The sequence below is a fragment of the Gastrolobium bilobum genome, unplaced genomic scaffold, assembly GCF_033153095.1.
Source record: "Gastrolobium bilobum isolate Gb01-03AN ecotype WA unplaced genomic scaffold, APGP_CSIRO_Gbil_v1 utg14319, whole genome shotgun sequence".
Taxonomy (NCBI): domain Eukaryota; kingdom Viridiplantae; phylum Streptophyta; class Magnoliopsida; order Fabales; family Fabaceae; genus Gastrolobium; species Gastrolobium bilobum.
Window position 1 is genome coordinate 256,336 of NW_026898237.1, and position 11,091 is coordinate 267,426.

General features: G+C 32.7%; 1 protein-coding gene across 1 annotated transcript; it reads right to left on the reverse strand.

Annotated features, from left to right (window-relative positions):
• Window positions 1–1,737: 1,737 nt before the first annotated feature.
• On the reverse strand, window positions 1,738–3,159 carry LOC133314163 (transcription factor bHLH18-like). Its single transcript, XM_061515607.1, has 4 exons — window positions 3,115–3,159; window positions 2,469–3,023; window positions 1,973–2,365; window positions 1,738–1,812 (listed from the first exon to the last, which is right to left on the reverse strand). The coding sequence occupies exons 1-4, from the start codon at window positions 3,157–3,159 to the stop codon at window positions 1,738–1,740; spliced, it is 1,068 nt and encodes a 355-aa protein (XP_061371591.1).
• Window positions 3,160–11,091: the final 7,932 nt, after the last annotated feature.

Below are 11,091 nucleotides of genomic sequence, written 5' to 3' on the forward strand. Positions count from 1 at the left end.
TTGAAATAAATTATAATTATAAAAATATATTGATTTTTACTTCAAAATAACATCATTTTAAGTATAATATAAATAAATTATCTATATTGACTATAAAAAAAACAAACTCTTAAAATTTAGAATATATGTTTAGCCCAGTTGATTGAGAAAATATTTCAAGGATACTCCTTTATTTAGAGTGAAAAATAAATAAAATTCGTATAACATCAATCATAAATAAAATAATATAAATGTTATTAACCGAATGACTTTTTTTTACTACTTTAATAAGTGATGTATCCAATCTTTAACACTCTATGAATAGTAAATATATATTTTCTTTTATTGAGTGTCATACCGATTGGACGAGGATATTTTTAGAGCTATGAATGCACTAAATTTTATCAATTGGACGAGGATATTTTAGTGCTACGAATGCACTAAATTTTTTATATATTTTATATTTATAATATGATATGTATTTTATTTTTATCAAATTATTAATAAACAATTTATTTTAAAATCAGATAAAAAAATAACTTGACACGTATCATTTTGTTAATAAAAAATATACTAAAAATTCGATGCATCCCTAATAAGAAATTTTTCCGTTGGACATCTTCCTTAAAATTCATTACCTTATGAATAAAAACACCTTTTCTTTTTTCACTTAGATTAAATAGAAATACTCTTTTCAGGCGGGCGATTCATTCGGCCACCCACACCCACTTTATAATTTAAGACACAAATCACGATTTTTGAGTCATTCAAATTAAAATTCAAATTCTGATTACTGATGAACGATAATTGAGAGGAGGTTATAATTAAACTTTATTTGCAATGTCACAAAAATCATGCAAGCCCTATTTTAAAAAGGATTTTGATTAAGTATCACTTTGGATTTGAAATTACGTAAATAATTATTTTTATCAAAAACTAAATTACATAACCCCTCGTCAAAATTAATTTACATATTGTTACGAGTAAAATACATGAAGTAGAAAACGTAGTGATTTACCACACACACACAAAAAAAAAAAATCCTCTTCCAGTTTGCTTCACAAACAACGAGGCAAAGAAAAACTCAAATATCTGTTTATCAAATCGGACATGGGGAACTGGAGGTACCATAAATAATATCAACCAAAATTAAAAATAGATAACAAAAGTACAAAACAGTTAAAGATATACATAGGTTAACCTATGTATATTTTTTTTTTGCCAGAAATATATATTTTTCATTTAATTTAAAATTTATCATAAATTTAATTACAAAAATTCAAGAGTAGATATTTATTTTTTAATTCAATTTACAGAAGATAACATAAAGGTGACGAGCCTAAAACAGTAATAAAACTATTTTTTCTGTGAATGAAAAATTACGTATTTGAATTTAGAGAACCGTCTTTTTGTAAATATATAAAAATAACGCTGTGTGTAAGGTTTGTAGTCATCTGTATCCTAGATAATTGAGATTTAATGGGAGTGATTTTTTAATTTATAGAAGATAACGTGCCTTAATTTCCAAGGCTATGCATTTTGAGATCAGTCAAATCCCACTTTCCCATAATGGACCTGACCTCTTTCAATTCATGTGGATGACCTCAACCACCCTACTGCATACATATCCCCCATCCATCTCGAAACAAAAGCTTTCTATTCTCCAAGTAGTTCAGTTATGAGAAGATGGACATTTATTAACTACATAACGTAATGCATTAAAATGAGGGCTAATGACACCACACACACCTCTGTAAGCTACATAAATTGCAATAGTCCCACTCGAAGGTTTTTAGCCAGCTCCTTCACGCTCAGACTGAATTCATCATCCATCTGCATTTGCAACAGGATAACATACATTATGTAAAATGCATTCCAAATGTGCCGATGTGACATTAATGCTAAAATCAAAATGGACAAACTCCTTCACATATTAATTAGTAAAATTAAATAATTAATGACAAACATGTAATGTAATGAAACAATACTACACCTCGGCTGTGATGGTTATGTCCACTATGGAGGTCCCGAAAAGCAAGATATTACTATTGATGACTGATAGACGAAGGTTCTCTATCTCTTTGAGTATGTTCATGAACAATCCCTTCTGTTTCTCGCAGTGGATTCGAATCAGCACGTTCTTCTCTGACACCCTTGCCTCAACTTCTGGCAACGAGCGATTTATTTTTGAAGGGTCATAGGAGTTTCCATCGCCAGAATTTGAGGAGGTGTCTGAGACATCTTCATCTGCAGAGAGCCAAGATTTCTCAACATACACAACTGATTCTACTCTTTTCCTTTTGGTCTGCTCTTCAAGAAGCTTCACCTGTTCTTGAAGCTGTTTCACGTGCTTTATGGCGTCCCCTAGCACAGAGGCCTTGTCCATCTACAACCAAATGAGTACACCCCTTAATTAGTACCATGTATCCACTCAATTAATCAGCTGTGAAAGTAATCTGGGGTTAATCACTGATTAAAAAAAACTGAACCTTTTTCAGGCCTGGAATAAGGGCTGAAAGTGCTATGAACTGCTGGCTAATCTTTTCTCTTCTCCTTCTCTCAGCAATTATGTGATCTTGAGATTGGTGAGGAGATCTAGCCAACGAACCAGTCTTCTTGACCTCCTGAATATTGCGTCTAGGTTCCTTCTTTGAGGGAAAAGACTTACCGTGATTCACAACTTTACCTTTTGGCTTCAAGCTCGAATCAATGTTCATTATTGGTGCTGGATTCACATTGTTAAACGAAAGAACGTAGGAGGAGAGAGAAGATTCCTTTGTTTGTGGAAGGTACTCGGTGTTAGCAGAGTTTGAAGTGGCGACCTTGAGAGTCTTGGAAGGCCTCTCAAAGTTGTTATCATCATCCCCTGAGGAATTGCTCATGGTGCTGGAGTTTTCGGCGTAAGAGCAGTATCTATCGGCAGAGAAAGATCTTTGCAAGTTCTCCTCTTGTGGCGTGGCGGCTATTTCATGATGATGAGATGGGAAACTTCCAGCAACAACGTTTGTGTCGGATTGATCGACTAAACTGTAATCCTCTGCTTCCTGGGGGAAAAGCAACTGTTTATCCACAAAACCTTCAAGTATGTGAAAAAATCAAGTGTATTTATTTGAAAACGAATATGTTGTAATTTACCAAGTCACACAACCAGTTTTTCCATGATTCCTCCGTTGATGCCATTTTGCTGCAATTATTGTTTCAGTTACTTGCAAGAAAGCTTTGGATCAAAATTATGCTGAAAGAGAAATAAAAAATAAAATAAGGCATATAGTTTGAAATTAAGACCAATACTTTCTGTCATTCATAATCCGAAGTGAAAATGACTGCAATACCTTCCCTCAGCTACAGTGGGATTACTCTGAAGTCTGAGAGAAATTGCCTTGTTTATCTTTTATAAAAAGTAACAGGTACTTCCCGTATATATTTGTTTGTTTCATTCCGGATCAAGTGGTCAGTTTTGCCAGGCTACCGGAGCTAAAAAAAGGTCGGAAGTTCATGGTGGGGAGGTACTTAGAAAATAGATTAAAAAAAAGTTTCTTTCATGCTAATGTTATTAATAGAATTATTAAGTTTTGCTACAAAGAAATAAAAACATAATTATGGTGTGACGTGTTAGATATTTAGATGAAAAATAAGTGGTTTTTCTATGTCATGATTTGCTAATAGCCATAATTTGTTACCTCGAAATTTCAATGATTTTCACAACAACAAAAAATGGTTCTAGTGGTAGTTTTTAAGTTCAAGTATTGGTACGGTCCAATATTATATATATATATATAAAAACAAAAATTGAACATATAACATAATACAAATTACTTAAATTCTTTATTACTAGATCAATCCTAATGACTTATGATTCAATATTCTTAATGGGCGCAATTTGATCTTAATTTTATTAAACAACATACATGGTTATGTTATATATGCATTACATTCTTAGTAAACTGAGTATTGCACCGAGAGAACCGCTGGCATGCATAGATTCATCAATTTGTTGTCGTAAGTTCCTAACGCTTGTTCAAATTATTCGACAAATGATTATTGACTACTGTATACCTCCGATGCGGTTTAGACAATTAGACTATTAGGATTGAACTAGCGAAAAGGTTCAAATAATTTAGCAGAACTTTTATGTTTACTAATGCTTGAAGGAGACACCCAAATGCATAAATTTTTTTGAAAATTGAATGAGGTTAGATTTCTAATATAAATTTCTTTATTATAATTTTACTCTCGGTTGGAAAATAAAAGGTTGAGTTCAACTTTTCAGGTTTGAAAAATGAAGAGAACATAAACATGTTTAATAATACCATTAACAAAAAGTATTTAAAGCAAGAGGAACTTAGAGGTCTTAACGTGGTCGCGAATTAATTACAGAAAAAAACCATGACACTAAGATCAAATCCAATGTGTGAGGTCATCAAATTTAACATCATTTCAATACTAATAGCTAGTGGCATAAAGGGGGAGAAATTTTTCCTTTATAGAACATTAAAAACTCCTCGAAAAGAGATCACGAGCTGCTAAATTGCTATAATATCCATAAAATATAACCTGGCTCGAATCTTCATATACCTTTGCAGAGTTACTTTTAAAAAATTATTAGAATACTGACGATTATCAGTATTCTAATTTCTTTATACAATTAATTAAAACAAATCATTATTTTTTTCGTTGGTCTAGGAGAGCAAAACGAACGCGTTATATTCAACGAAAATCAAATGAGAGTAATTTTTCACATAAAATTAGTATTAAGAATGACTTATATTTTTTGCAGTGTAAAGGAGCACTCAATACGGTTGCCCTTCTCACGGCACTAAACGATCTCTATTCATAAATATTGAGAATCAAATATAAAATTTGTATATTAAAAATCCAAAATCCCCTCGTTGGTCAAAGAGTCGTATATATATCCTGTCATCTTCCAAAGCAATAGGTCAAGGCTATTTGATCAAAGGGGGTTTTTCCCCTTTTAATTTTCCTATATGATATTTGATTCTAGGTATTTATTAATAGGGATCATTTAGTGCCGCATAGGGTCCCAGCAAGACTGAATGTCGCGACCCCTTTGGGGTACTCATACGATTGTGCCACTGGGGTACTCACACGATTGTGTCAAGTGGCACAATCTCGTTATCTTAGATAATCTTGTTACAGTAAAATTTCGTAAAACCATAACTTTCAACTCGGATATCTAAATGAAATATTTTTTTATGGGAATAACATCTGTCATTTTAAAGGATACAAGCTTATATCATTTTAGATCCTAACCATTGATTTTCGTTCATCAACGGTTATAATTTATTGGATCAAAATTATTAATTAATAATAAATTTGGCCCATTAAGTTTGACCCAATAGATTATAACCGTTGATGGACGGAAATCAACGGTTATGATCTAAAATGATATAAGCTTATATCCTTTAAAAGGATAGATGTTTTTCCCTTTTTTTATATATAACTTTTCGAAATCTACACAATTACACTTCATTTGACACATTTTATCTCTCACAGACATAGTTCGAATTTGTAACAATGATACCACAATCACAAGGGTGTTTGCCAAATTTTGGTGGGAAGAAATAGAAACCTTGGTTTGTTTAGCTTTCTCAATTTGAAAATCAATTTTGTTGAGATTTTAATTAATTGAATTTTTCTCTGTTAGAGTTGCAGCAGTACCTGTGCGAGACAATGATTATGAATACTTAGCTTTAGAGGCATCAAACATGGACAACATATCATATATCCCTGCGCTGTTCCTTCTTTCCCTACTGCTGTGGTTCTTCATTTTTACTTCCACTTTTTCTTCGTTTTCTTTTCTTCACAAAAACTAATTTTAGCTTTAGAGGCATCAAGCACGGCCAGCATGATTATGAATACTTAGCTTCAGAGGCATTAAGCATTGCCAACATGTTATTGTCCATTCGTGCTCTGTTCCTTCTTTCCCTACTGATAGGGTTCTCTATTTTTGCTCCCACTTTTTTTTTCGTTTTCTTTTTTTCACAAAAACAAATTTTGAAATTAACTATTGTCTCACACAGGTCTGTTGCAACTCTAATGGACAAAAATTTAATTAATTAAAATCTCAACAAAATTGATTTTGAAATTGAGGAAGCTAAACAAATCAAGGGTTTCTACCTCTTCCCACCAAAATTTGGCAAACACCCTTGTGATTGTGGTACCATCTTACAAATTTGAATTATGTTTGTGAGAGATAAAGTATGTCAAATGAGGTGTCATTGTGTAGATCTCAAAAAGTTGTGTGAAATTGATTTATTTATTTTGTCTAATTTAGATACTTGAGTCAAACGTTACGACCTTTCAAAGTTTTACGGTAATGAAATTGTGCCACTTGACAAACCCGAGTGAGTTCCCGAGGAACGGTCGCGACACTAAATGACCTTGTTGATAAATAACAAATGGAAAGTTAAAGGGATAAAAACTCTCAAAGAGCCATAGGACAATGCTAACAACAACTGTCATTTATAATTCAAATTATATCTATTTTATATTAGTTTTATATTTGGTTTATCTTATCTCATTAGTAATATTAGTTATTTTATTTCAAATTATAGTATTAAGTAATTTACTTTATCTATTAGAAGATATACAAGAAAAAATTTTATTTGTGACAAAAAATTTCGCCATAAATTTTATCACAAATGATAATTTTTGACACAAATAATCAAATTTCATCACAAATAAACTTGCGACGCAGGAATTTGTGACGAAATTTCATAAAATTACGTCACTAATAAAAAAAATTCTTGTAGCGCGATATTATAAATATATAGTACATTAATCACAAGAGCAAGCAATGAATTAAGCAATTACAATTTTCCTCCTAGTTATAGTTTTTCTACCCTCATCTCCTATATTTTTTTTTTCCCTTTTCTTAGTTTTCTATCTTCCCCTTTTTTCAAAACTTCTCATTCTCCCCTAATTTTCCACTCTTCTCATTTCTGGCTACAGTGTTTGTAAACAAGATTAAGGGTCATATATGCTCTATAACTACAAATTTCAACACCGGATTCATATTAAATTGAATCTTCGTCATTTCAACTTTAACACATAGAGTAATTTTATTATTTACAGGGAAACAGATGTAGCCGTATTGAAATTTAAAATGACAGACACAAATCTCCATGCTACAGTTGAAGCGTTAAAATATATATTTTATTTTAGCTTAGTCAAATTGAAAACGAGTATACAACAATATTGTATTATTCATAATGTCTTTCATGATTTCATACTTGTAATGTGTAAATTACATGCGAACCTACTAATAATAACTAAGTTGGGAGTATTGACCGTTCACGACATATAAAAACCATTACAACTATGTTTCAATCGAGTGGTTTAACGGTAAGATGTAGAAGTATGCACACAAACGGGAATGTTTTTTTTTTTTTGGTAAATGGGAATGGTTTTTTTTTTTAATTAAGTTATGGGCTTCAAAAAATACTTTTTATCATCGTTTTTTAGAAGGATCCTTTTCAAAAATGATAATTATGTTGTATTTGGATTAAAATTTAAAAAATATTTTTGAGTAAAATGTAATATTTATTTTTCTTCAAAGGTTAGAAAATTACGCTAACAATATAATATTAACTTTTTTCTGACTTTTATTTTTATTTTTTAAAAAAGTTACATCCAAATATATGTAGAGAGAGAAAAATAGAAATTTATGTTTTTTTTTCTATAAACAGGAGATAACATTATTTTCTGCACACACTTGATAGTAGCGACGTAGACAAGATAGCTATTGTTATCAAAAAAAAAAAAAACAAGATAGCTATTTATTAGGGCCTACAGTTTGATCTGCCTTTGAGCTAAATCAGCTTTGCTCATTTTAAAAATAGTTCAAACTTGAACTCTTTAAAACATTTGTTTAAAAATTAAGCCACAAGCCTATTTAAGTTGGCCTGACCTCTAAGCTTTTAGATCGGCTCATATTTTTCAATAAATAATATTTTATTTTATTTTTAATATATAATATCTTGTTTTTTTTAGAAATATTATTATTTTTTAATGAAATGATATCTTTTAATTAAATAATATCTTGTTATTTTTTTAATAAAATCAAATCTTACAATTTTTAATTTTTCTAATTTTTTGCAATCTTTTATCTTCTCAATTGGTAAATATAATATTTTTTTAACCCTAAATTTCTTTAAAGCCACCTCTCTCTTCTCCCCTCCACTAAATTTCGTTACTCTTCTGCCCCATTTTAAACTTCGGATACCTTCTAAATCATTCATCACTCACTGTCAATTCTCAAGACTTTTGCCGCTGATATAAAATCCTTATTCTTTGTACTTTTTTTTGTCTCATTGACAAAATTGTATCTTTCCAAAATTTCCATTAAAAAAGATAACATATTATCAGAAACTTATGAGTATTATGTGCACCTACATATCTTGTTCTTATTTGTTGGGCATGCGTTTGTGTATGATTTATTTATTTTATTTGTTTCTCTTCATTTATTAACTATTTTTTCTTGAAAAATTATAAGATAAGTTGGTTAGTGGATATCTTCACTACTTATAATAAGTCCCCATTTTTTATTTTTGTTGCTTTGTAATACAATTCGATTAGATTGATTATTTTTTATTTTCAATAACATAATTAAATTATCAACATTTTGAGTTATATTCAACTATTGTACAAAGTAATTCTAACTTATAATTTGCAAAGTGTAATATATTATTTATGAAGATTTAATACACTTGATAGGCCAGACCAAGCCTTATATTTTTTTTTAAAAAAGGCAGACTAAACTTATAATTTTACTTAGAGAAAAGTTATATTTACAACTTATTTTTATTTACAACCTTTTGCAACCATAATCTTAACCGTTGATTGATACGGGCCCAATGTGCAACAGCCCAATAGAAAAGCTGAATGATCCAACCACCAGCCCAATAGAAGAGCGGAATGACTCAACCACCCAAGTCAGCGATCAAAGCCCAAGTGAAGGACATCAAACTACAGAAGCTATGGAAACAATACTGACAACAACTGAGGAAAGGGAGTTGGAACCAGATCTACATGCAAGTATGGAAGAGGAAGTGGAACCGGGTGGACAAGAATTAGAGAGATCCATCGCAGCAAGAAGATCCAAGAGAGTGACCAGAAGACCAAGGAGATTAGATGATTAAGCATAATAAACAGTAACGATTGTGTACATGTGGGTGTATCATTAGGCGGTCCATAACAGATAGTGAGTTAGTTACATATTGTTGTTTTACTTTCTGTTGTTGTTGAGATTCATTAAAGGTATAAAAGGGGAAACACCAGTGTAAGGGATATTGATTGATGAAATAAGAAAAATTACTTCTTCTCTGTTCTTCGCAACCTCTTCTTATCCCTTTCTTCTTCCTTGATAGAAATTGAGTCTATCAATTGGTGCTTTCATTCTTGAACAATGGCGTCGGAAACTCGTTCTAAGCCGATAGATGATCGATGGGAACAAACTCAATCTGATGTAGACATTCTCAAAGAGCAGAGGCAACGGCAATACAAGGAGATAACATGCAAACTGGATGCTATTTTTGATAACTACAGAGAAAGTGAACCGTCTCAGTCCTCTGCACATCACCATTCTTCTGGTTCGAAGGAGCTTCAGGCAGCCAAGAACCTCCGCATCAAAGTTCCTCGATATGATGGGTCGCATGACCCATAGGATTGGATCTTCAAGGTCAACCAATTCTTTGATTTTTATGAAATTGTCGAAGAACAACGTCTCAGAGTGGCTCCATTCTATTTGGACGGAAAAGCCTTGGCTTGGTATAAGTGGCTGCATAAAAATACGTCTATTTCATCGTGGGAAGGGTTCTTGCAGTCCCTCCAAATTCGCTTTGGTCCAACGCAGTTAGAGGATTACCAAGGGAAATTAGCCAAATTGCTGCAGAAAGGTTCAGTGATGGATTACCAAACGGAGTTTGAAACCTTGTCCAATAAGGTAAACGGTCTCTCTGAATATTTTCTCCTGAGTTGTTTTATATCTGGGTTGCAACCACAAATTCAACATGAGGTTTCGGCCTTCCAACTCTCTACTACTTTGACTAAAGCTATAGCCTTAGCCAAGATCCAAGAACTGAAACTACAAACCAAATCCACATATCCCAAATTACACTCCCCATACCCACCACTCTTACCTACACCAACCACTCAAATACCCAATCTTAAACCTGTAACCACTGTAACATCCAATTTCCAGACCAAAACACCCATCCATCGTCTTAGCCAAAGTGAAATTTGGGAACGAAGAGAAAAGAAGTTATGCTTCTATTGTGGAGATAAATACTTCTCTGGTCATAAATGTACAGCTTCGATCCATGTCCTCATTGTCCCAGATGATGAACTTAGTGAACCTGAACCACCACTCTTACATACACCTAAACCTTCCATACTGGAAGTAGAAACCAATAACACAGACTCTCCCCATATTAGTTTTCATGCTCTCTCTGGCTTCCTTGTTCCACAAACCTTACGTTTCACTTGTCATATTGGGAAATCCGAACTTTCCTTGCTTGTTGATGGGGGCAGCACCCACAATTTTTTGCAACCTAGAGTAGTCTCCACTCTTAATCTGTCCATGACTACAGATAGACAATTTGATGTAATGGTTGGCAACGGACAAGTCTTAAAATGTGAGGGACTATGCTCAGCTGTCCCAGTTCAAATCCAGCAACACATTTTCTTGGTAGATTTCTATGTTTTATCTATACAGGGAGCCGATATGGTCTTGGGAGTGCAATGGATGCAAGCTTTGGGGCCTATAGTGCTGGATTATCAACAACTTACTATGGAATTTATATGGGAAAACACAGTTATCAAATTGCAAGGGGACAAGCACACCAATCCAATCTCAATTAATCAGTTCAGAAAGATCCAGAATTCTGACCAAGTGGCCTCACTATACCAACTAACCTTGCTGGACTCTACTGTTAGTGTTCAAGAACCTGAAATAGATCCTCACGTGCAGCTGTTGTTGGAGGAATTTGATACCATTTTTCAGGAGCCTAAAGAGTTGCCACCACATAGGCAACTAGACCATGAGATACACTTATAGCCTAATGTACCACCTATCAATGTACGACCTTACCG